General features: G+C 40.3%; 1 protein-coding gene across 2 annotated transcripts; it reads right to left on the minus strand.

Annotated features, from left to right (window-relative positions):
- Positions 1-219: 219 nt before the first annotated feature.
- Positions 220-26,128, minus strand: kdm4aa (lysine (K)-specific demethylase 4A, genome duplicate a). 2 transcript variants are annotated; one of them, XM_041934910.1, is made up of 22 exons: positions 26,009-26,128; positions 24,649-24,813; positions 23,831-24,006; positions 23,549-23,663; positions 23,156-23,349; positions 22,202-22,251; positions 20,998-21,101; positions 20,647-20,784; positions 19,847-20,097; positions 18,977-19,140; positions 17,864-18,267; positions 16,230-16,326; positions 15,858-16,042; positions 13,328-13,532; positions 13,036-13,112; positions 12,855-12,910; positions 11,031-11,139; positions 9,614-9,802; positions 9,090-9,260; positions 8,434-8,553; positions 3,800-3,892; positions 220-3,647 (listed from the first exon to the last, which is right to left on the minus strand). In XM_041934910.1, the coding sequence occupies exons 2-22, from the start codon at positions 24,784-24,786 to the stop codon at positions 3,507-3,509; spliced, it is 3,177 nt and encodes a 1,058-aa protein (XP_041790844.1). In that variant the 5' UTR covers positions 24,787-24,813; positions 26,009-26,128; the 3' UTR covers positions 220-3,506. The 2 variants fall into 2 exon arrangements, with proteins under 2 accessions (XP_041790844.1, XP_041790843.1); XM_041934909.1 differs by having other exon boundaries at positions 16,230-16,329.
- Positions 26,129-27,743: the final 1,615 nt, after the last annotated feature.

Here is a 27,743-nt window from a genome sequence, read left to right on the forward strand (position 1 = left end):
GAAAGTTTTTCTGATTATTCTGACGAATATCTAGACTTCACGGCCCCCGGGGCACTCTAGACACACCCCTGATGTCATAGTGATTTATCAGACCTGTAACTGACTGTATTTACAACTACCCCACCCTTCGTAAAGGGTACCTCATGAGAAAAACTAGTGAAAAGAAATCTAAATTAGAGGTGAGTGACTGTGGAGCAAAAACAGACATATAGTGCTGAAGCAAATTTCTTTACTGAAACAAGCAAATGAATTTTACAAAATGCTTGAATGATAATCTGGAAGTTCAGTTATTTCTCTTCAGGAGGAGGCAACAAGAACAGACAGCTCAGCTCCTAGGTCAACAGGTAACATCTTAAAATAGACTACATAACATTTACACTCCACAGGTTTCTGTGAAAATACACATAGGACATGTTTTACAAAAAAAACGCAATAAAATAGAATAGAAAATCCCCCCTCCCCATGTACAACTCTATTGATACTTTATGAATAAAATAAATTCATTCTTGGCAAACACTAACTGGAAAACAAACATCCCTCTGTCTGCAATCTCACACCACAAGAATTAGTTCTCAGGCAAATGATGACATCTGAAGGCCACCTTGTTCCCATAACAAGTGCAATGTGATCAATGAGCTTGACCAAGAGGGAGGGGTGCACAATCCATAAGACATTTTATAAATGTACAATTAACATTCTAAAACAGATTTATAACAAATTAGCAATGGCAGCACACAACTATTCAAATGTCCTCGCAACTGGACTTAAATAAAAGTGCAATGCACAACTTTCAGTACAAGAGTTAGGAAACAACTGGGTAGACAAAGCGCATTAAAAATCTGAACGGGTTCTGCTATATAGTTCATCTATATACTGTAGAAAAAATATAACATACATTGTCAACCTCGAGCTCCAAAGTATTACTGCAGACTCCTGTCTGTGATGCAGAGGTTACTTTCTCAAAGCACCTTAATAAATAGGCTGGTAAAAACAACTGAAAATGTAAAGCTATAATCAGTTCTACTACATTATATGTAAAGGAATGCAGTTTAAAGTTACAGTAAGAGGAGGCATAATCAGTGGTTTAAATGGCATTGCTCCCACTTAAAGAAATACCTCACACATGAATTGTTATTTTTGTATCCATTTGTTACGCCAGAGTTTGGAATGCTGAAAGAGTTTGCAGTTTTCCACCGGTGTGCTCAGTATGTCCAACACTGCACATGAAAGCAAATTTATTTTGACACTATAAATCTTCTACAAACGTCTGCTCAATACATATCTGGTCACACTTTAAATATCAAATTTATGTATTACAGAATAATCTCAACTCAAAAGACAAATTGTTCGATTTTTCAGGGGTTCAAACTGCAGTTAAAAAGCCCAGAAAAAAAGGGAAGATTATAAACTAAGATTATTTTGTCACACTATCGTCACTGAGGTCACAAATGAACACCGTGGCCAACCATGTTTCTGAATCCTCAACCAAATGCTAACGAAAAAACTCTCACTGAATTTTTACAATTCTCAAATACTGCTATCCTCCTCAAAATGCCTTTCTGACAATGAGCAACGTGTGTCCACATTACTCAGACTGTAATCATGTCACTGACCCTTTGATCACATAGTTCCTGATTACAAAATAGGCAAAGTTCTTGTACAGCTACTTCTGTTTAGACAGCATTCAACGCTTTGTGTTTGTTTGTGTGTGTTTGCTGTTAGAAATGATCCATCTGTAACCTCCCCCTTTCAAGAAATGGTCAACACTTTTGTTTTTCATGAAAGATTGCAAGTACAAACATTCTCTGCATCGTCCCCGGATATCAGGGGTAATTAGCTAACCCATACAAACTTCCTGTGTGAGGTATTTCTTTAATTAAAGTATAATACCAGTGCACTTTCGATTTCTGATTTTCGCCTGTAGAATTCTGCCAAGTTGCCAGATTCCAAAGACTATGACTTTATAATGTTGGGGAAAATACCTGTTTCAATAATGTGTGTTATTAAACTGTAAAGCCAATAAGATTTTAGGTTTTTAAGATTTTTTAATGAATGTGATGACTGAAGAGGTCATTGAAGGGTGTAGCCTTAAGCTCTGCTACCTGACCCATTGGGCACCTTTCAGGTTGGATAAATGACCTGTTCCATTGCCTTAAGATAGGGTTTATGCTGGTTTGGTTATTCTAAGATGTAATTTATTGACAAATTTATTTCTCTGACTGTGCAAATCATTTATGTTCTCCGTAGATATGCAATGTCTAGCAGTAAGAGCAGAAGAGACAGGAGACAACAGTAAATGAAATCAAGCAAAAAGGACTATATAGAGTCGGGGTCCTGCATTCTATAATATAATGTAGCCTTGTCTTGTAGAGCGGCGCTAAGTCAAGTCTACTTTTAGGACCTTGATGATTTTAGTTTACACTATGTTCACATTTGCATATTCCTTAAGTTGGGTTCAATCAAACTAGCAGGGCAGAAATCTAGTCTAGCTTCTTCAGAACATGGAGCCTGGCAGGTATCAGGGGTAACGTTTTAGAGCTTAAATGATAAGTTGATTCAACGTTACTCAATGGACAGAAAACTTAATCGTTTTAGTTTTTTTTCCTAGCAAAATATTCCAGCTTCTACAACATGAGGCTTACTGGATTTCTCTGTTTTATGTCATTCAAAACCAAATAACTAAAAAACAACAACTGTATATGTCAATTTCAGCTCAGGGAAACTGTGACCAACACATATCACTAATTTCTGACATGGTAAAGCCAAAACCATTAGTTAACTGTTGGAGAAAATAATTGTCAGATTAATATATAAAAAAAATATTTGTTAGTTGTGGCCCTAAACATTAGTTAATCATACCCTGAAATGAATAATATGGTGGGGAGAAGACAGGAACTAAAGGAATAATTGTAGGATGTTAATTGGAAAGAATAAATTCAGTAATTTCAAGGCATAAATGGGCCATTTACAAATTCTAAATATGAGGGAGCAAATGAAGCTAAAGTTTTACCTTTGATACCAGCCAAGCTCTGTATCATAGGCACTAATGGCAGCATATGGTTTAAACTGAAGTAAACACTCATGTAGCAGAGTTCACTGAAATGTTTTGTGAAGAGCAATTCATTTACCATTACTTAGTTTAAAGTTGAACTCAAGAATTATCTTTTATTACAAGGTGCCTTGCTATCAGAATACTACTGTATTGAACAAATGCTGTTTTATATTGCTTCCTATTGTTATGTACTGCCAGGGCTGGACGTCAGCCTAAAATAAAAAAATACTGCTGTTTCCTTGATCGCAGTCAAACAAAGAAAACAAAATTGTCTCTGACTAAACAAAGATGGATGAATGAGAAGTGAAAAGTAGACAACAGTCCAAAGTGGGTCCTGAAGGAAGTGATCTCGAGCTACACTCTGTCAGTGGCTAGCTGCAAAGTTAAGGTACAGTGAGCACAGTTCAGTCTGTCGGTGCTGGTGGTGTGTTGGTGAACAGACGGACACAGAGGGTCACTCCATGATGGCTCTGTAAATCACAGGCTCTATGTAGTCCCCTCTGTAACGTGAGTTGATCACTCTCTGTCTCTTTGACTCCCGGATGATTTCCTTTTCTTCAAAGATCCCATCAAATCTCATGTCTGACGCTTTAGACTGCAGAGACAAACACAAAGCTGCATGACAACACTGCCACATCTTCTCAGTGTGGGTTTTTACAAATTCCAAGTTCCAGCTCATTATTTGTTAAGTGAACACTTGAAATATTTGGTGGAAGAGTCCATGTGTGTGGTCTGGGTCACACTTACCAGTCTGGATTTGACTCTCTTGGGGAGTTCCTCATCCAGAGTGTAGACATCATCTCTCTTGGCTGTTAGCTGCGACCCATCCTCAAATTCCACCTACATTCCAGAAACGTATCAAACAATGTAGTCAGGACACAAATACAGCTAAATTACACAGTTTCTGACAGGTGGTCATAATCACTCTAATTTATGCTTTACAAACAGAAAGCTCAAGAAGTACTTGATAATAAGAAGAAAAAATAAGGACAGACAAGTAGACAGCAGCCAACATCACATAAAAACTTAAGAACAATAAGTAAGCAAGATTAAACGTAAATGTCCTTTAAAATGCTGGGTCCCACCGTCCTGAGCCCCACTGGGGGTAACCAAAGCTTTCTTGATTTTGGCCTTTTGACCTTCCTGATTTTAAGGGGTGTAATATATTTCAAAATATACAGTAGACCTGAGCACGTCATTTATCTCTGTAAAGACAACTAAATTCAATTGTTATATCTAAAGTTTAGGCTGTAACCTATAAACTATAACAAACTAACATGTCTAACAGGATCAGGGCACGGTGAAGACCTGAACATAAGCTATACTCACAGAGCCTCCACTCTGCTGAAGAGCTAAAAGAGCAATGGTCCAGTGTTTGAGAAAAAAGAAGCTTATTAAGTATGTATGATAAAAACAAAACATTATACAGAGAATTGTACAAATAGTTCTTTAAACTATGAGGAAAACTTGAGGAAAACTCATCTCTGATGTAATCAAAATTGCTGATGCTCAAAATTCATTTAAATTGCTCATTTTACACAAATTTCCTACAGGTATTCATTTCACTATGTAAGTCAATTGTAGAGTTTATTTCTATCTCTTGTTATTGTTATCCTAGTGGTCAGGCAAAGGAGTCCCCTTAAGGAAAAAGGTTGGGAACCGCTGCTTTGAAAGACAGCAGTGGCTCTGTGTGGACAGGGCACTTCAAACAGTGGAGGGATTCACAAACATTCTTAGGCTGAAAATAGCTCCTAACTGAGTTAAAAGACACTCCTGAAGATGAGGGGGGCATCAGTCGTAGCCTTAGGATTCTAAGAGTCATTCACAAAAGCAGTTTAGCACTAAAACCAGAAGGGTTAGCAGCAGTCCAGAGAACGCTGCAGGTGGTGCACCTTGTCATGTGGTTTTTTTTAATATATATATATAAAGAAACAGGCAAGTTAAGTAGGATCCAGTCAGTTCACCAACCAACTGAAACGATTCAGGAACACCAGAAATAACAGTTTGTACAACTCTCCACAACTGGGCCTCATATTAAGAGATTATTTTTAATATTTCATATTTTCAGGAAAGAGTACCACAAAAAAAGTTTAGCCACCCCAAGAGATTTTAGCTCTCGGATAGTTTTATCAGGGTCTCTGACCTTAATGAGCTTGTTAGGACAATGGCTTGTTCACAGTCATCGTTGGGAAACACCAAGTGATGCAAATTTCAAAGCCTTATAATTACTCTGACCCCTGACACCTTGTTCCAACCATCAGCAGCCATGGGCTCCTCTAAGCAGCTGCCAAACACTCTGAAAATCAAAATAATGGATGCACACTAAGCACAAGAAGGCTGAAAAAAAACAGCAAAGCAGTTTCAGGTAGTTGTTTCTTCAGTCTGTAATGTAATAAAGAAATGGTCGTTACCAGAACCGGTGGAGGTCAGGAACACCAAGAGAAAGTTCAGAGAGAACTGCTCTTAGGAGAGCTCTAAAGGCAGAAAGAAGCCGCTGATTGAATACAACATTCATGTAGCTTTAGCAGACTCTGGAGTGGTGCTGTGCTGTTCTACTCTGCAGCTACACCTGGACAAATATGACCTTCATGGAAGAGTCATCAGAAGAAAACCTTTCCTGCATCCTCACCAAGTGAGGTTTGCAAAGGAACATCTAAACAAGCACTTTAGAAACAAGTCCTGTGGACTGAAAAGCTCATTAAAATTTAATCTATGATCTATGAAAACAACACGTCAGCTGTCAAGCACAGGGGTGGATCGATCATGCTTTGGGCTTGTGCTGCAGCCTGTGGCACGAGGAACATTTCACTGGTAAAGAAGACACGACTCCATGAAAAACCAGCACATTCTGCAATCAAGCATCACACTGTTTACAACAAACGCTGAAGATGAAGAGAGAATGGATTCGTAAACACACGTTCCTCAGCTTTTAAACACGATGGACTCCATCCTAATCAAGCAGGCTCTCGAATGCTGGCGGCACACGTATTTTATTACATTTTCTCCAGCCCTCTGGTCCATAACATTAGAAACAGTGTTTTGATGTCTGATGAACATTCAAACTCATGGACTTGGATCCTGCTTCACTGTCTCACCAGTACCTGAAACAACACGCCCCCACCAACAGGAACTGTTTTTCATGCAGGGCTGTTTTCTGTGTTAACACCAACTTAGACTGCATGGTGTAATGGCAATTTCAAATTTCTTTGTGAGACACACAACCTCCCACCGTCTCACCAAGATGTTAAACCCTTTCAAGGTCCCTTGCATCTCAACTACATGAGACACACAACTTCCCTTCTGTCTCTTCATCAATACTCAAATCCTTTTGTCAACCACTTGAGACCTCCTACTTCCCTTTTGCTCCTTCAGCAATATCAAAATCCTATTGTAATTAAAACTGTAATGTCTAGACGGTTTAACACGCACCTCAGGGGGTCGGTACCGATACCTGCAAGAGACAAAGGTACGAATACACACCTCTGGGTAAGGGGCCGACTCTGCAGCAAACAAAGGATGGGAAACACACCCCAGGGGTGGGTTTCCCCACAAGTATAAAATATCCAGTTTTCCCCACGCTCGGGGTCTTTCTTCATCCTGACCGCTCATGTTGATTGACCTTTTCTTTGCAAAGGACATAAAAACTTGTCGGCCGGCAGAAGTCTCTATTTCATTCTTCACCAGCAGAAGCAGCAACGAAAATTTCCACAACAATGGCCACCTACAAAGCTAATATTACATTATCTCCTTAAAATATGTTCATCTTAAAGGCCCACTGTGCAGGATTTAGTGGTAGCGGTGAGGCTGCAGACCCCTCGTCTCACCTCTCCTTTTCCAAACATGTAGAAGAACCTACAATGGCTGTGAAATTCACACAAAATGCGGAAGATGCTCTCTAGAACCTGTGTTTGGTTTGTTTGTTCTGGGTTACTCTAGAAACATGCTGATACAACATGGTGGACTTCATTTCAGAACACCCACATCCTCTGTTTCTAAGGTAACAAGAACACAAAGATTTTTATTAAGCATTTAATACGATTGACCATGATCTCTTAGTCTACCATCTTGAACAGTTGGTTGGTCCTTCTGACTGTGAGTTGAACTGGGTTAAAAAGACATCAAAGAGAGAAAGTTTTATGTCAGTCTTTGAGATCATGTGTCAAAAAAACATGACAACTGTTTTGGGATTTGCACAAGTCAGCTGCCTTGGTCCATTACTGTTCTCACTTGGTGACATTTAAGAACACAACGTATGTTTCCATAGTTATGCAGATGACACGCAACTGTACATCTCTGCCAAACTAAATGATGAGAGACTTCATCTCATTGAAAACTCTGCAGCTTGGCTAATAACCAGAGTCTAGTATAGTCCAGTTTCAGCTGCTCTTCATTGGCTTCCGGTAACATTCAGACTCGATTATAAGGTCCTCCTCCTTGTATACAAAGCCCTCAATGGGCTAGGACCAAGCTGCATTGCTTACTCCCTTGTTTGCTATTTGCCTTCAACCACACTGCAATCATCTGCTGCTGGTTTACTGGAGGTTTTCAGCAGCAGCCGAAAGAAAAATTGGGGATGCAACCTGACAACAAACTGTCTACAGATATCAGGGAAGCAGCTCACTGAATACTAAAAGCCAAATGTGTGTCTCTTTGCTGAAACTTTTGTGCTTTGCAGTTATGCACTGCTGAACATCTTTTTAATTGTTGTATTTTACTTGATTTTATTAATTCTATGTAATCTGTTTTTACCAATTTTTTATTATTTTATCCTGTGGTTTTATGCATTGTCTTTTATTTTATTTGCATCCTTATTCAATCTAATTTTCACTATCATTATCAAGTTGATTTTATTCTCCAGCTTATTTTACATTCATTTTTTTAATGTGTTCATGTCTGGGTGTGATTTCTTTGTTGTAAAGAACTTTGAGCTGCAATTTCTGTATGAAAGGTACAATATAAATAAATGTTATTATTGTTATTACTATTACTGTTTTTATTATTGTTATCAATAATAATACTAATAACAATAATGAAAACATCATGAATATTATATTCAATTTCTGCCAGATTCTGCCAGGAGATCCCCAATTCTGTACTCTTTTAAAAACATGCTTTAAGGATTAGCCTTATTAACTGCAAACACATTTTCAGTCATTAATTTTTTAATTTTTCCGATTACTTTAGTTTCCCCTTCCAACTCAAAATTTTACACAAAATATAGGCTGCATTATGTAAAAACATACACATTCCACAATCGGAAGACCTGTGAGAATACCCCCTACATTTTGTTAAAAGTTTTGATAAGATCAAATTTACTGTGCTGAAAATTGTATTAAGTCAAACTTTGTCATGTGACACAAAACAAAGAAAAAAAACCTTACCAGGTACATGTGGATGGCATGTGTTGCCACAAATTTTGCCCCATACACCAGACCGTCTGTCCATCGCACCTGAACCACTTCACCCTGGGGTGGGGGTCCAAGCTGAGCACAGTCCCGGCTCTAACACACAAAACACACAGTGTAGAATTCTCAACAAACTAGTCTAGTAAATTATAAGTGTGTCTACTTGTTGGAAAACAGGTAACTGGTCTTTGACAAGATGCCATCAGTTTATCTGGCTGGAGGGACTTTGGCTCATGGTCTTACACTTTGTTAATCAGTTGTCATCATTCACTCCCAGATGTTTCCCAAGACTGGTCAATACTTTTACTCGATGTGTCTTTTCAAATGTGTTGTCGATGTAGCTGACATTCTGACTGTTTGAGACCCAGTGGGTAGAATTTGCATAAATATGGCATTTTTTTCCGTTGGATTCTGTACTGACTAGTTAATAAATGTCCTTCAAATATTTATAGCTGCATCTGAACTGCCAGTTGCACTCACCATGGCAGCATACCAAATTTTCATTCATGGCCCGCACTACTTTTGACATGTGTCATTAAATGTCAAAATTGTCCAAACTACTTACATATGAGCGATAAGATTTTTTTCTCTTTTTTTAAAAAACAAAATTGAGAAAAACTAGTGAGTCCTACCACGATGTCTTCAGGGAAGAGATTGTCGCTGAAAGAGCCATCATCAAAGTTGACTTCATAAAAGGTCTCTTTCGACAGCTGCACCACATCACACTGGTAGTAGCGGCCATTCTTGTGCTTGCATATCACCTTCTGTCCCACAGTCAGCTCATGCATGGCTGCTTTATTGCGCTGAGGAGGAGGAACAGGGCATCACATTTTTATGACTAATTTTGACTGGAAACTCCTTGTAAATTTCTCTTTGGAGATTAATAAAGTATCTATCTATCTATCTATCCATCTATCTATCCATCTATCCATCTATCTAACAATCTATCTATCTATCCATCCATCCATCCATCCATCCATCCATCAGCATTCTGACATTTAAATGTAACAGTACTGGACACTGCTTTCACTGCTGTACACAAAAAGTAAAATAGTAAAGGTAAAAAAAAAAAAAAAAGAAAGAGTATAAATAGTGTATCTCTAATTCATAGTTAAGACTTCAAGAAGAGGTTAGCAGATTCTCAGCAGCTCCTTACCTCAATCTGAGTGGGGCCTTTGTGTCGACAGCAGGTAACATGGACCACAAACGGCCATTCATCTGGCTGCATGAGTACTCCAGCCGCCTGAGCACATGTGGGGTGGTAGGCAGTGGGACAACGTCCATGTGAGCACTGCACGCAGCAGCCAGATGCCTTCTTCATCCGCTTCTTGCAGTAGTAACATTTCTGTGAGAGATTAAAACACAGGAGCCAGGGCTCAGGAAGTGCAGTGGATCTGGACTCAGTGAAGGTGACACTAACACACAAGGACCAGTGTTACTTTGACTGCAGTTTACATAACTTCGCTTCGCTTCCTGTTTGATTGATCGCCCTTTAAGATTTTACAGTACAGAGGGCTGGATATTCTGTCTGTTTTCAATCTGTCCTCATCTTAGTCCTGTGGGCTGCTGCACTATTCAGAAGACCAAAGTTTGGGGCATAGACATTCTGTGAATGCTCAAACAGTAGCCTTATATATAACCAAGCTTAGACATACTGATTTCTGAATGGTCCCGTTTTAATTTGCTCCATGTTTATGAGTCATGTCATACTAACCACTCTGTGGAAAACTAGAGATGCCAATTCTAAGGATTGGTATTGGGGACAATCCAGGCATATTTTGACGTATTGATAATGTGTTGGTACCGAACTCGTGCACAAAAGTGAAAATTTCTGAAAATTAGAGCACGGGAATGTGAAAAAGTATTTGGGCACACCACAGCAAGTGATCCTGAGATCTGACACCTAAACCGGCAAAATACGCGGATTCCACAATCCACAATAATCTGATGCGAATTAATCTCTTTTTTCTACTCTCTCGTTCTTATTGGCAAATGGGTCAAAAGCATTCAGGCAGCAGCTTCTCATTTTAAGCCAGTGCTGACCATCACTTCCTCGACTGAAAATGACAAATGTCAGTGTGGCAGGTCATGAGGTGTTACTAACTAATGTAAACTTCATGCCTAACTTTATAGGCAGAACAAAATTAAAGTTGTCTATTAACACCACATTGAAGTGCACTGAGTTCCAAGCAGTTGCACTGTTTCCAGTTGAGTATATGGATTAGCAAAGTATCACTTTCTGTTTTATTTATGTTTGACACAGCTTTTTTGGAATCAGGGCCGTCATTTTTACCCACAACCTTGAATATTTGGTTTCAGAAGCTTGTAAAAAACAGGGAAAGCCAAATCTAGTAGGCTACACCTGCTATTTCAGTGTGTAAGATACAGTAAAATTTTAATGAACATTTAGGGAATTACTGAAGAAGAACTGAAGAGAGATACAAGACTCTGTGGAAATGTGCATTATCTTAAATCTACTGTCAGGTGTCATTTGTTGGTGTGGGCGAGACATTAGTTTACAACTGAGAATAGAACAGCGGCTCATCCACAAAGGTTTTCTTTTTTAAACTCACCAGTTTAAATCTCTGCAAAGGGATTCCACTTAAATCCACAGGACTTCTTTCAGTGATGTTGACAAAGCGTGCCTCCAGCACAGCCACTGCACACAGGACATGCACCCATCTGCAACACACGGACACACGTGCACGCACACACAGTGACCCAGAGCAGTGTTAGAGAATTAGTATGACAAATACCATATGACTAGATGTGCACTGATATGGATTACAGGGCAGATAACGATGACGATATATTAAAAATAATAAACTAAGAAATCACATGTACATAAGTATTCACAGCCTTTGCCATGAAGCTCAAAATTGAGCTCAGGAGCACCTGTTTCCACTGATCATCCTTGAGATGTCCCTAAAGCTTAATTGGAGTCCACCTGTGGTAAATACAGTTGATTGGACATCATTTAGAAAGGCACACACCTGTCTATATAAGGTCCCACATTTGACAGTGCATGTCAGAGCACAAACCAAGCATAAAGTCAAAGGAATTGTCTGTAGACCTCCTAGCCAGGATTGTTTCAAGGCATAAATCTGGGGAAGGGTACAGAAAAATTTGTGCTGCTTTGAAGGTCCCAATGACCACAGTGACTCCATCATCTGTAAATGGAAGAAGTTGGGAACCACCAGGACTCTTCGTAGAGCTGGCCAGCCATCTAAACTGAGCGATCAGGGGAGAAGGGCCAGAGTCAGGGAGGTGACCAAGAGCCCGATGCTCACTCTGTCAGAGCTGCAGGGTTCCTCTGTGGAGAGAAGAGAACCTTCCAGAAGGAAACCATCTCTGCAATCCACCAATCAGGCCTGTATGGTAGAGTGGCCGGACGAAAGCCACTCCTTAGTAAAAAGCACATAGCAGCCTGCCTGGAGTTTGGGAAAATGCACCTGAAAGACTCTCAGACCGTGAGAAACAAAATTCTCTGGTCTGATGAGACAAAGAACTCTTTGCCAGGCGTCATGTTTGGACGAAACCTGGCACTGCTCATCACCAGGCCAATACCACCCCTACAATAAAGCATGGTGGTGGCAGCATCATGCTGTGGGGATGTTTTACAGCGGAAGGAACTGGGAGACTAGTCAGGATAGAGGGAAAGATGAATGCAGCAGTGTACAGAGACATCCTGGATGAAAACCTGCTCCAGAGCGCTCTTGACCTCAGAGTGGGGCAACAATTCATCTTTCAGCAGGACAACGACCCGAAGCACACAGCCAAGATATCAAAGGAGTGTCTTCAGGACAACACTGTGAATGTCCTGGAGTGGCCCAGCCAGAGCTCAGACTTGAATCCAACTGAACATCTCTGGAGAGATCTGAAAATGGCTGTGCACCGACGCTTCCCGTCCAACCTGATCGAGCCTGAGAGGTGCTGCAAAGAGGAACGGGCGAAACTGCCCAAAGATAGGTGTGCCAAGCCTGTGGCATCACATTCAAAAAGACTTGAGGCTGTATCTAAGGCACATCAACAAAGTATTGAGCAAAGGCTGTGAATACTTATGTACATGTGATTTCTTAGTTTTTCATTTTAAATGCCTTTGCTAACACTTCAAAAACACTTTTTTCACATGTAAAAAGTGAAGCACTGTGAATACTTTCAGAATGCACTGTAATTCTCAATTAGTTGGACCAAGACTATCACAGTTTTCTAACTCAGAAACTCTACTGTGGCTGTTCAGGAGGTGTCATTCATTGAGCAGTTTAGCACTTCAAACCAGTTTCATCTGAACAACTAAATCTTATCCAGTTCAACAATAAAGCACCATTATCAAAGTGCAGATGTTCTAAAATGGCCAGATGGACTTTCATGTTCCTAATAACTCTGGAACAACTTACTTGTTGTTGTTGGCCTTCTGCAAGGCTCCGCCTCTCAGTGAACACAAACAGCAATTCTGCAAAAACAGCATGTGATCAACTGTCCAGACCAACAATGAGGAGCAAAATCTTTCATTATTGTAGCCAGCCAACTTCTCTGTCAATCAAGGTTGAGTAAATCCGCCCTGGAAAGCTCACTAACCTCAGTCATTGCATTGGCCTTGCAGCGTGCACATTTCCACTCCTTGCTTACGCTGGTTGGATCAACACCGTAACAGCCTGGAATATACAAACACAAAGACACAGTCTGACACGTTGTTGCCGTCTTAATTCTATAGTAACATATTTCTGTGCTATGACAAAATTGGGGTTGTGAAGATTGAGAAAATGAGACATGTGTAAGGTTGACAGTATCTGTGTGAAAACACTTCAATCATGTACACACAAGCTGTGTCACATTTTTGCAACTAATATTCACAAGTGTTTGTACTGACTTGTGTGAACTCGAACACTGCACTGAGAGCAGCTGATGAGGAGGCTGGTTCCATCTTCCTCTAGATGAGGTGTGACAGGCTGCTCCTCACACTCGGAGTCCTCCTCAGTTGTGGTGGTGAAGCACATCTCTGGGATCAGAGGTTTGGTCCGCATCCGCCCACCAGCCACCATGACAGCACTGTCGACGCTGTTCGCACATTCAGTCTGACAGCAGGCACAGGACACATAAGCATTAATGAGCATTTCATTAAAATTTATTTTATTGTAGTTTGTTCGTTTTGAAACAAACATTGCGCGCGCTCACAGATGACAGCTTACGATCCTGCGTAAAGATGAACATTCATATCAACAAAAAGACAGCAACTATTATAATTAACTCGATTACTGTAATGCACTGAGAGACTTCAGCTCATTCAAACTCAGCTGAAGCTCGGCTATTAACTAGAACCAAGAGCAGAGAGCATATTAATCCAGTTTTGCTGTTCTGCTCTGGCTTCCTCTAACATTTAGAACTGATGTCAAGGTCCTCCTCCTTGTTTACAAAGCCTCCAATGGGCTAGGACCAAGCCACATTTCTAAATCCCTTGTTCACTTTTTGCCTCCAAGAAAAGCAAAGCAAAGTCATCCCTTCACTATGGCCCTTAACCAGCTATGACTTTCTGATGCAGGCCTGAAACCTTTGTGCTTTGGACTTACTGTTGCACTTCTAAACTGTTGGATTTTACTTTTACTGTTTACTGTTGGATTTTATGCATTCTAATGTATTTTATTACGATTATTCAGTATGGTTTTATACTACATAGGTACTATTATTAGGTTTCCTATCTCATATTATACATTGCCTTTATTTTCATCCTTACTCTCTTATTTTTACTGTTATTATAAAGTGAGCTTTGTTCTCCACGTTATTTTACATTCATTTTCTATCCGTTTTTCTGTTCATACTGCGTCATTTATGTGAAGCACTGAATCACTGCATGTGATTTCTTTGTTGGAAAGCACTTGGAGCTGAATTTCTTTTCTGAAAGGTGCTATACATATATATTTTTTATTTTGTGGTTGTTGAATTTAACATTGAGCTCAACTATTTGATCTTGACCTTGGTAACAGTAGTTGACAATCTCAGCCCCATGTTCATTTACTCACTTGCTCTAAAGCGTTACACTGTATCACAGGGATGTCATTATCAGATTGTGTTTGCTCAGTTGCCTTCATGTTCAATGGACATGAAGATTTAACTTAGCGCTTAAGGGGTGTCACAGATAACACAACATTGTTTAATAGGTGAACAATAAATCTCTGTGTCAAAAATCCAAAATCAAAACAAAACTGAATTAAAGCCATAAGGATAATTTAGATTAGACTGTCCATGGACTGACAACTGAGACTTTTTATTTTACACTACATCAACATAAGGCTACATACATGCAGCTAGACCAGCAACCACAGCTGACCCGTATTGCTGACACATTATGAACTGTAGACAGGGAGGGACAAGGCCAAATAGAGTGAATGTCAACCTCAACAAATATTAATATGAAGGCTGGAATTCAAGAGCTGCACTACCAGAGGCTAACCTACTACTAACACTCAGAGCAGTCCTCACTAACTGACTGAGTAGACCCAACAACCTCGAACTTCAGTTCCACCTGTTAATGTTAATATTATGTCCATAGGAGAGAAAATAATACAATGAGAGATGTAGGCTACTACTTGTATATAATTTCAACATGAACATCCTTACCTACACATTACAAAGCACACAAATGAAATAATGTCCTATAACATGTTGCTGAATCATTTGTGTGGTACAGTTGGACCTGCATTTCACTTTAAATCAATGAAACGCTGTGTGCAGGGTTTCCCATTAGTGCCTGGTCCACATGAACTCAAAGATGTCAATGTCCGAGATAAATGGGAGAAATTCAGGTCACATATTATGTGTATCTATCTGTGGACCCCATTTTCCATGTTTTTGTGTCCAAGTGACTAACATCTAAGTAACAATTTTTGAAGTTTTTTCAGTATTGAGTGGGAGCGCTGCAGCTGGCAGCCACAATCAGACTGCAATGTGAAATTGAGAACCTTGAGAAATCTTTGTTTTGAATCAAGTAGCAAAAAAATTGTAGCATGACGTGTTCACTTGACATTGCATGTACTTCAGTGTGAATATTGCACATGCACACACTGCAATGCCAGTGATAAAATGATACATGTATCATGCAGTCCTATTACATACTTGTATATGTAATGCACCACAAACACTGAATCGTGTATTTTTGAGTGTTTCTTTCTTCAGACCCTCCCTGTCTCTTTAATGGTCACTTTTTAAATCGTTTTTTACACACCGTTTGTAACATAGGCTTTTTGTTATAAATGTATAGGTTCAATCACAAACTGAGTTAAGTTACAAAAGAATCACTTGGTCCATGACACCTGCTGGTCTCTGTAGTACATGTTCTGTACTTGATGTCTGTATGGCTCAATATATGACTGGCAATGACTGGAGTCTGCTCTGGTGCAGATTACCTGCTGGTATGTGTGGAACAGCATACAGATGGAACAGTATGGAGGTTTGGAGCACATGCGCTGGTTGTACTCCCTCTCTTTCTTCAGGTTAGGAGGTCTGCTCTGCCACAGGTGAGCCAAAGGTTTAGCCCAGCCCTCCCCTTCCAGACCACCCTCCTCTACTGGGGGGGCCTCCTGTGGAGCTTCTGAGGCACAGACAACCATAATAGCAAAGTTAACATAGAGATTCAGATCAAATAACAACTATCAAATAACAAGGGAGGATATCAGAGACCTTAAACACATTTCTACATATTAAGCATTCATATTCAGCCTGTTTTAAGTGTGATGGGGAAGCATCCCTGTTAAGGTGTTGCAGTTGATGTGACAAACCTTCGTCACTCATGCCATCCTTTATAAGTGGATGGTGGCCTGGCAGCTGCCCTAGATCGCTCTCCAGCTCTCCATCTCCAGCCACCTCTTCTGCCACCTGCTGGAGAGACACAGCTACTGTTAGCATCAACATCCAGGCAAGCAGGCAGCAAGTTATTCAGAAGACCACCGCAGGTAGTTTTTTTATTTTTGTGTACATAAACCATCACAGTCAATATTCATCATCGTTATTTTGACCATAGGTGGTGTTTCTGTAGTGTCTCAATGTAGCAAGGATTGCACGTTTTGAGCTTCTCCCTTTCCTTTAGTGTCCTCCTCATCTACTCCCACCATCTGAGGATAGACCCAGTGGATTAACTTCAGTTTTGATGGAACTGTGAAGGAAATGTCCCCAGAAGGCCTGTTTGCATTTTAACATTACTTTGCTAGACTGCTTTGTCAACAAGGGCCAGTAACGGTATAAACTCAGGGATGGCTGGACATCGGCTATCCGTGATCTGACTTCACGCTTAGAAGCTGCAAGTTTATCCATGTTTTATGTTATTATACTGTCTATTTTGTTGGTTAGCCTGTTTAGCTTGCCGCTAGCATGTTGCCCAATTAGTGTGGCTACTCCCACGGACTGGGAGAGATGTTGGACTAATGCTATAATATTGAGTGACAGTCAAGAGAAACTGTGAACGTTAAGCCTCATTTTAACTCAACTAAATAATGAGTGCAGTAGGTTTGATACTGCTAACTGTTTTTTCATGTTGCATATATGTGTCAGCTAGCATTTCCTCTGTTGTCACAAAAAGCCTGTGTTGCTGCTGTTTGTAAATAGACATGCTCTAAAGGTAATAATCTATCTGCTGTAACTTTAATTGGCACCCAGCAACTGGCTTGTTCAGACAAGCCATACAAACACAAAGCTCGGACGTTAGTGGCCTGCTAGGCAGTGAGGCCAAGGCTAATACAAATCGATGGTGAAGCTTTTTAATTAGAAGCTGTTATTGTGGTGATATTCACAGTGGAAGTGCCGCTAGCTGAAAGCTAAAAACACCAGCAGAGCTGACCAGACACACGGTAAGCGGTGCTGGCTCAGGCCTGTGTGATCAGAGCAGACTGGCCTTTTTCAAGAGGGGGTCTTCAAGGACAAGCGGAGCTAAAACTGAGTGTTTCAGACAGAGAGGTTTTTCTCTCTTTTAGCAATGGGCTGTATGAGAAAAATTATGTTTTTTGAACATTAAAGCATATAAACTTGTTACTTGTAAAGTATGAACCTGAAAATGAGCTGGGTTGGCTGGTGCATGAATGGGTTGGCTGGTGCATTCTTTCAATGCAGCAAACAATAGATCCACACTCATTCTTTTCACGTGTCCTTGCTTAAATGTTTCTTTTTTGGATCTGATGGCTCGTCAGTGCAATACTACTGACATCTGAGCATCCTTGAAAGCAATACCAAGACAAAAACTACATGAAGGCATTAAGCTGATTACAGTGATGGATTCAATTCACAGTTTCAGGACGCTTTAAAAAATCTATGTGTAAATTGTACACGACTTACAGCTGAGGCCCCAACATGCAATCACCATTACAGTCCATTAACATGTGAAGAATAGTTTTAAATATTTCTAACATCTGTGTCAACTCACTTCTTTGCTCACATGTCTGCTGTCTTTGTCCGTCTCAGTGTCACTGCCCTCACTCTTCCTCTCCTCCTTGGGCGGGGCTTCTCCCTCTCCGTAGTCTCCTTTGGCGTAGCTGTGAACGTGAAGGACATCTGCAGGGCTCAGCGTCCTCTGGAACACTTTGTGTGCTGGACTACAGCTGCTTCTTAGCTGAGGCTCTTCATTGCTGCCCACCTCCTCAGAGCGCGGAGCCATCACCTGGCTCTCTATAGGCTCAGGAGGACAGATGTCTGAAGCCAATACACCGTTCTTCTCTTTCTTTGAAGGGCTTCGCCTGTTTGAAACTTTCTTAGTACTGCCTTTGGACTGAGATTTAGTCTGAAGCTTGGTGTCTTTCTCCTTAGTCTCCAGCTTGACTTTCCCTGTGTCTGAAAGAATAATAACAGCAATGATATACATTATTGCAACTACTGATGCTACGAGATCTCCTCGAACCATTACAGAAGATTGGCTGAGTATGTCACTTTATCTACTTTGTTACATCCTACGAAACCGTGGAATGAACCTCGCACACTCTAATTAGGTCGATATGTTGGTGCAAATTTTAATTTTAAAGTGAGACTTCCACCCAGACAGATCTAGCTTTGACCAAGATCAAAATATCAAGTTTTGAAATGCTTTAATAGTATTTACCTGTAGCTACTCAAGTTTTTAGAATATGTGCATAGCCTTCTAGCTGCCAGTGATATTGGTTGACCTCACCAATACTGGAGCCCAAAAGAGGGCAGAGCAAGTGTGAAACGGAAGATGCATTTTACTAAAGTGTGTTGAGTGACTAAACAGCAGATTGTTTTTACATTTTACAGTTTTATAGTTTTTCTTTTTCCCAAACCCCGTCCTTTGGTACATTGTAGGATCACTTGCGCCTTATTTACAGTGTCAGTTGTTCTCCAGTGTACACATTTACACACACTCCAAAGGTTATTACACCAAGGCACCAAAAAATCTTAGAAATAGTTTTCTTAGGGTTTAAACATTTTTCTTCTCATAGGCTGAATTTATTCATTTTTTTTACTACTTTTTAACTTTGACAAAACCCAAAACCTGACAAAAAGATCCCCACAAGCTGTGTGGTACCTTTATCTGGCTTGACAGGGACTTTAGATGGAGACTCCTTGTTGGACAGCTTGGCCCTTTTTGGCTCCACCTCCTCAGTCTCCCTCTTGGTTGGCTCAGGTTTGATGTCTTCAGAAACTTCAACAGCTTCAAGCTGACGCTTTTTCCCAGGCTGAGGCTTTGGACTGATGCATAGGAGACATCAGTGAAGACATGTCTGACAGGTCTCAAACAGTGTTTCCCATAGATCAGTGACAGCAAAGAAACAATCCTGAGTGAAGTTCAGGTGTGTGAAATACATGTACGAACAAATCTTTCAAACACAAGTTCTTAAACTGACTGAATAACCATTGTCACTGACCAAATCAGTAGCTCTTAGCAGTGGTGACTGAGAACACCACTGAGAGCATCAGCTCAGTCATGATTCACAGAACATGACTTCCTCGCTAAAAGGTTATTACTGCCACAGAAACAATCATAATGTGAAAACTGCCACAAATAGTTGGCTACTGAGCCATTAACCTTAGAAACAAGGCTTTACAGTGTTGGCTAGTTTTGTTCTGAACTGAATGCAACAGCTTGAATTGGCAACTGACTGAATGTACTGTCCAATTGACGACTGTCAGATTTAGTGGTGAATGTTTCCGTGGTATGAACATGGATGCATTCACTTACTGTTGGACACACTTCAGTGCATTTGAACAGAGATGTGATCATTTAGCTTTGAGAAAAGTGAAAAAAAGTGAAAAAACTACGTGGTCAGTGACCATCAATCTTTACAGCGAACAGAATGAAATTATTTAAATCAGCATGGCCGACAATTCACATCCACATTAAAATAACCACTAAATATCATAAGAGGTGTGTTAGTTTGTAAGTGCAAATCAAGACCTTTTGTCCTCCAGGACAGAAGTAGTGGACTCCTCAGCCCCAGCTTCTCTGGGACTCTCTGGAGCTTCTCTGGGACTCTGTGGAGGCTCGGCTTTGTCTTCTTTCAGAAACTCAGCAGCCTCTGGCGTGGGTTTGGAGTGGTTGATGGGAGTGTTGTCTTTCCCTGCTTTCCACAGCTTGTAACGTTCAGGTTGAAACTTGCGTACAAATACATCCATGGAGATCTTCACCATGTCCTGACGGCACGAACACTGGAAAGAAAACACAGATCAACATTTTAACATACCAACCTGATTCTAAAAAAGAAAAACAGAATGCAATCATTTGCAAACAAACTGCGTTTACCGAAAATTATTTTACAAAGTGTTTCAAAGCCCCCGTCAGGGGTGGAAAGCCTCCGGCCTCTCGGTCATATACCTCCCGAAAGACTGCTTGATTTGGCCCAAGAGGCAAGAAATGGGCAAAAGATTATTTTTTGCTGAAGTAAAAGAAAAGCCAACTTAAGTTTGTGAAGCACTCGCAGTGATTAAGAAGACTAATCTCAAGAGTCACTACAGCTTGAAAGATGAAAGTTAATACTCAATGGAGTTTGGATGCCCACCAAGCAGCTTTCATATGACCACAGCCAAGAAGCTATTCAGAAGGAGGGGGGGGGGGGGGGGGGGGGGGGGGTTTGGTTATCTGCTAATAACCAAACCTGCTCCGACCAGATCCAAACATAAGCTAGGTGTGCTAACAAAACAACGTGACATCATGAACAACAAAGCCTTCACGGCTGTTTAAATGATAATTCTGTGTACCAGCGTCGCCTGTTTGCCGTAATCAATCCATCGCTGGGTGGCAAAGTTGGTTGACTCAGCACAGTTGAATCCATGGTTGAAACCAGCATGATAGCCAAACGGGAACGTCACGATGAACTGCCCAGCCTCTTGGGTAACCTGAATGTAAAAACAACACAGAAGGAAAAGAGCTAATAAAGGCTTTCACGCCAAACTTTCCCATATATTTATATATCATCATGATTTAATCACAAAGTGTCTGTTTGGTCAGAAACATGCTGTTCCACAGCTTTATTGTTACACCTACAGCACAGACATGTTACTTTTTCTCTACAATGTCATGAGCTTAGCACAAAGTAAATAAAAGGTCACCTTCTCAAATGGTATGCCGTATTTCTTCAGGATTGACGGTGAAATTAAAGTCATCTTGTGGCGCAGGAAGGCTTCACAGCTCTGAGCATTTCCTGGAAAGAACCCTGGAAAGACAGAAAACCATCAACAGAATCAGTGCGTGAAGGGTTTCTTACATTAGGGCACAGACCAGCCCCATGACAGGAACGTTTTAACTGTTAACCAGCAACGGGACGAGATGCCACTGATAACGAGAATACACACAATCAAAAATAAGACCCAAAATGCCTGAACTCAGGTCAGCTGACTCAGCTGAGTGATCTCCTGTTGGTCCCTTCTAAAAACATGCGTTGTTTATCAGAGATCCTTTCCTGATTTTACATCAGGTTTAATGCTTTTTATCCATTTATTTTATTTTTGGCCTTGTTTTTTTATGGTTTTATCTTTCTTTTAAATCTTGATGATTTTATGACCTGCTTTATTTTGCTTGATTTGATTTTGAAAAATGTTATTATTACTAATAATTATTATTATCAAAGCGTGTAACTGAAGGCCTGCCTCTAGCACCAAGGCAACTTTATCTGTGAGAGAAGCCACATTACACTCATGTTCACAGCAGGTGATACACTGACACTGAATGCACACATATCAGTTCACTATGCGCTCTGGTCAGTTTATCAAACAACCAAAACAGGCAGCATCATTTTCAGATTGTGGGAGACCACTAGTGGGGTCTGCTTTGGTTGTTTGAAGAACTGATGAAGTTAACTCCTTCACTAAAGCACATCAGGAACCGTGACACACAAACTCTGTGTACCCAAGAACCCTTAAATCTGACTAAAGTATGTAATATCAGACAGACTTTTCTTGTACATTAATCATGAACAATAACCCTTGCATTTTCCTCCTGTATCAAGCAGCAAAAAAGTTGTGGCATGACATGTTTGAGTTAATTTGCCTTTGTGGGACTACTGCATGTGTGCACATCGCGCCTCCGTTGCTGAAACATGCAGCCCTAGTCCAAACAGTATAGAGGTTCACTGAAAGCAGTTTTGACTTTCTCATTAAAATCACCTGAGCATGACAAGCGCAAGTGACTTGTGGCGCCCAGTGGTAAAGATCTGAGCATCTATAATGTGAATGATGCATTTTCATGGGGGGTTAGAGACAAATGTGATGAGTGCCTGTTGTAACATATTAAAATCCGTCTGCCAAAACCACATACCTTTGGCAAGTCGTTCCAGTCTTTTCCCATGCTCTGGTGGGACAACATACCTGAAGAGCAACAAAAGTACAAACATATTCAGTAGAATGATGGCTGTGATACCAGCAGAGGAGAGGTTGTTTTACTTTGAATGATCTGCCTGTTTATGGTTGTTTGTTGATTTGGAGAACAAAGACTATAGGTAACAACCACAGAGAAGAATAACTCCTCTCTACATCACCTAAAGATTCCCATCCTCACACAATAAATTCATCCACGATTATCAATAACACAAAGAAATAGACAGAGAAGAGAAAAATGTCTACTGTATCAGAATGAGTCTGAAAACACCAGTTACTGGTCTGAAACCAGACTGCAAATCTTTTTGTTTCTGTATCTCCTCCAGCAAAGACAAAGCTAATTTATATGCCATTATTTCTAAATCACATTTAATAATTACTTAGCTGAAAAGAATACTGTTTACTGTTTAACAAGTTCTTTCTTTTGAAATATTTCTAGCTGCCATGCCTAATGATCTCTTCTGGTGAATACAAAAACTGCAGATGTATGTGAATATTCATTTATTGAACACATATACTGTGTTAATTTAAAATAACAATATAAATACACACATTTATCAGTAGTTCAGACATTTGTTGACACTGAGTTGCTGACTGTTCTCATTCTCCCAGTGCTAATGTATGTTCACATACAGTTATAGTTATAGTCTCTCTCATTGTAGTTTTGTTGTTAAAAACGTTGAAGGGCATGTGAGGTGTTTTCGATTGACATTGTTGTATCTGCAGGTCACTTTATGTCTGCAGAAGGAGGTTGGGATTGTTGATAGTTTTCTAGTATTTTTACATTTGTTATCCATTATAGATGCTGCCAATACTTAAGAAGCTGAAAGGCAGAAACAATGTGCAACATGTCCATGGCCAGCAGTGTGAGGGTGTGTCACTGACTGTACTGTACCAGGATTTTGGCTCTCCAAAGTGCAGGTAGTTGATGCTGTACAGATCCATGTCCTCTGTGTGCCATGCAAAGGCACTCTTCCACATGCCAAAATAGAGGTAAGGTGTGTTGACTCCTTTGATCTTGATACCACTCTCACTCTCCACGGTGTCCAGAATGGTGTTGAGACGTCCGATGTTCCATTCGGTCACATCCTACAAAGGAGGGATTCAGCAGAGGCTGTAAATCACAATAACAGTGATGTGTAAAAGTGCAACATGTGGCACCTTTACCTGTTCAGGAAAAGAGGAAATTATCACACGGTGTGTGAACATAAAACTGAAAGGTCTGATTTAACATGATGGAGAGATGTAGGTTCCAGTTGATGGCAGTACCCAGCCCATTACCACTCACTGGATCATACAGTGTTCCACCGACATCAGCCCCATAAAGAGGTGGATTGAAGGTCAGGTTCTTCCAAAACTTCCTTTCCAGCTCCTCAAAATCCCCGTATCGGGGATTGCAGAACCTACAGTGAGAAATGAGATATTCAGTGAAAATACATTTGTTGAGTCATCAAAGAGACAGTTTTATGGACATAACCCACTCTATCAGGTTGTCTGCATTATAATCTTGTCACTGTGTAAAAAACGGTTATCAACCAACTCAGATTCGCAATTGACTATGTAAACTGACTTGTCCATGTTGGAGGTCTTGCGGAACTCATAGACGGTCATTGGCTTCTTCTGGATGTTGTACTGTGTGAAAAGTCCTGACTGGCCAGTCACTACCTGCTGAATGGGTGCAGGAATCACCAGGTCATCGATATCATCATAGGTTCGTCTAGGTTTCCAGCCTTTAGGTGGAATAATCTGCAAGAGAATAACAGAATGAAGAAATGTATGCTACTCTCTTTCTCTGGCAGGGCTTTGGTTCAGGTAATGTGTTGTCCATTTCTGTATTGCTTGTCCTGTCAAGGGCTGCAACTATTTCAATTTTGATTAACCTGCCAATTATTTTCAGGATTAATCGATTATTGTTTAGTCAATAAAACGTCAAAAAATGTGACAAATACTCATTACAATTTCCCAGAGTCCAGAGCAATGTTTTCATATTGTTTCTTTTATCCAACCAGCAGTCCAAAACCTAAAAACTGTTCATTTACTTTCATAAATGACAAAGGGAAGCAGCAAATCTTTACATAAAAGAAGCCGATGCCAGCAAATATTTGATATTTTTGCATGAAAAATGACTGAAACGATCAATTCTCGAAATAGTTGGTAATTAATTTTCTTTCAGTCCACTAATTGATTAATCGACTAATCGTTGCAGCTCTAGTCGTGTTCACTCTTACCTACTGATTACTATCTACTGAGGCAAAGAGTATGGTGAATAATGAAAACCAGCAGATTGTCCCTACAAACAGTATAAGGTATAACACAGTACATTCAAGGAGAAATCAGTGAACACATTGCATCATAATAGCCTGACAAAACAGAACAGGCCCTACTTACTTTTGCCATTCCAGCTTTGTGTGCTCCTTGTGACTCCATATAGGCAATGTACCGGCTGAAGTCCTTGAACTCCTCTTTGGAGGGGGTGAACGTCATTATCCTGGAGCCCACACTTTGGGCTGACATGTCTGTGGTCATCTTGGGATTGTTACTTTGACCTCCACACTGATTAGTGAAGAACATGAACATGTAGGTTACATGTCTGAAAGTTACATGTACAAACATATTTCTTGGCCAATTCTCCACTGCTAGGCCACTTAAAGTTAATAAAAGAGTACTAGTAAATACTGGTAACACCCTGGTAACAAGGCTGCTAGACTAGATGGCAGATTTGTGAAACTGTAATTCGGTTTCTGTAAACAGACAAAGGGGTGATTTCACTTCTTTTTCTAAATCCAGACCACACCGAACTCAAAAAACCCTCATTAGATGTCCCAAACCTGGACTAGGTTAACAAGTCAACATCAAAGACTGTTTACATTAAAAATCCTATTTCAGGTTTGTGGAAACTATTCTATTTGTTTGAACTACATAAAGGGAAATATTAAACCACTGTTCTCAAAACCTGGCCTTAATATGGAGACAGAGGAGACAAACTAATTACTAAGTTTCAGATTTTGTGAAACCGTTACTCATATTGTGAAAACAAACAAACAAAAAAATATCGAAAACTATATCCAACGATCAGACTGATGTCATATTAGGAAAATCGTGACTACTTTTATGCATTCGCCCAAAGAGGGTCCAGTTTGACTACAGTAGTGATGTGATGGGCATTACAGTTAACCAACCGAGACGATCTTTAACTTTAAGCTAACATTCAACATACCCTGAACTCTGGCATTACGGACATCACCATCAAAACCCTGAAAACTCGGGGGTCTGCAGTGTAACTGGTATCGGAAACAATCCTCAAGAAATCTGATGGCCAGTCTGTGGTTGGGCGAACACGACGCCTGTTACACACAGTGGCCCACTGACAGCGCCGCTTCTCGAAAAAAAAAATTAGCTAGTTTGCTAGCTAACATGCTAACTGCAAGATAGCTTGCTTTGCGCCTCGGGAATTAAAAGTGTAGTCAACAAAAACCAAACCATTGTCATATTCAGGAGTAAACAGCAAGTGACCAACATAGACAGATAAAGCAAGTCGCTCTGTACATTTGGATAAAAATGTACTGAAAGCAGTATAACGTTAGCGGACTCAGAGATCTGACAGCTGCCTCCGCTCACAGCTAACGTTTACCAACTAACGTTAGCAAACATGGCTTGTTGCTGACCGTCAGTTTCTTGTGCACAAACTTAGAGTTATTACTACTTTACAACAAACAAAGTAATTTTCAAGTGGCACACATTAACTTACACACGCTGAAATGTTAACGAGTTGTGATTTTCTCAGATCACAGGTAGTAGAGTAGAAATACAGACATCATCAGTCCGGGTAGAAAAGACAGTCCTCCATTATTCCAGTGACGCATGCCCAGTGTGCGTTTGTTTACATGGACCCCAGCAGGTGGGGCTTCCGTGCGGCCCCAACCAATCACAACGCCGTCTGTTCCAGAACATGCCTCTTGTGTTTCACTTGCAAGAGAGCTCAGCTGATAAATACTGCTGCACCAGTGCCTCCTAACCTGTCAGAGATTAGGAAACACACTTTGGGAATAATACAGATATGTTATTTTACTGTATCTAAATTCCTATACCTGTACATTTAAGCCATACAATGTCAATAATAGTATAAAGAGTAATTTAAATCAGTATCCAGACCTCCAGGTCTGGATACTGATTTGAGTTTAACTATCAAACTACATTAAAACGCTACTGTGATAATCATGCCTGTGTAAAATGTAGACAATGGAGACAGCCATCCAGGTTTTTTGTATGTCTGCTATAAGAAATGTGATACACTGGATTCCCTATAGGTCTGCATTCCCAACAGCCATCTGTTGTTCGAAGACTTAATGCCTCACATCTTAGTTTGTAGTGAAAATGTCTCCCTCAATTTACAGATATTGGGTTGGTACATACACAGACAGGTAATAAACTAATGGAAAAACCTCAATAAATCTCCAGACGGGTCATAAGCACCTGATCTCAACCAACTTAGGGGAGAATCATTAGTGACATGTTAGAGAGAGCTCCACCACCATCATCAAAACACCAAGCAGACACCCAATTCAAGGAATATGTACTGGCTGCACGGTGGCTCGGTGGTTAGCAGCGTCGCCTCACAGCTAGAAGATCCCCGGTTCGATCTCGCCTGGGGTCTTTCTGTGTGGAGTTTGCATGTTCTCCCTGTGCAGCGTGGGTTCTCACCGGGTTCTCCGGCTTCCTCCCACAGTCCAAAAACATGCTTAGGTTAATTGATAAATCTAAATTGTCCATAGGTGTGAATGAGCGTGTGGTTGTTTGTCTGTATATGTAGCCCTGTGGTAGGCTGGCGACCTGCCCAGGGTGTCCCCTGCCTTCGCCCGAGAGATGGCTGGGATAGGCTCCAGCCCCCCCGTGACCCTGCAAAGGATTCAGCGGTGTATAGATAATGGATGGAATATGTACTGCTCATTTTACAGTGTGTGATGTTGTCAGTGTCAAGTCAATATTTTATATATGCCCTAAATATGTATAGAATCTCGTAATGCATTTTAAATGTTGTCTCCACACTGTCAGGAATATTCTTGTGGAGAAACACTGAATAGTCTTATTGTAATTAAATAATTGTTATTATTTTTATTTAGCCTTTTCTATTGGTTTCTTTACTTTTTTCTCAAAATAGTCAAATATAAAGAACATTAGACAGAAAAGCACCAGGGGTGGATAGAAACAAGTACATCTTTTCAAACACATATAGTTAAGAATGTTGCCATTCTAAGCTACGTTATACTTGTTATACTGACTCCTCTACATATATCTGGCTGTTATATAGCTAAAAAAAACAACAACCTCAATCAACTCCTCGAATATGACACATTGACAAAATAGCCAAGTTAAAGTTGTTTAAATCAGCCGCGCAACACATTTTGCTGATAATGCAAAATGCACTTTTACTTCAGCAGAATTTTAAATAGAGGATTTTTATTTTTAATGTATTTTTGGCGAGA

The sequence above is a fragment of the Chelmon rostratus genome, chromosome 4 (assembly GCF_017976325.1).
Source record: "Chelmon rostratus isolate fCheRos1 chromosome 4, fCheRos1.pri, whole genome shotgun sequence".
In the NCBI taxonomy this organism is placed as follows: domain Eukaryota; kingdom Metazoa; phylum Chordata; class Actinopteri; order Chaetodontiformes; family Chaetodontidae; genus Chelmon; species Chelmon rostratus.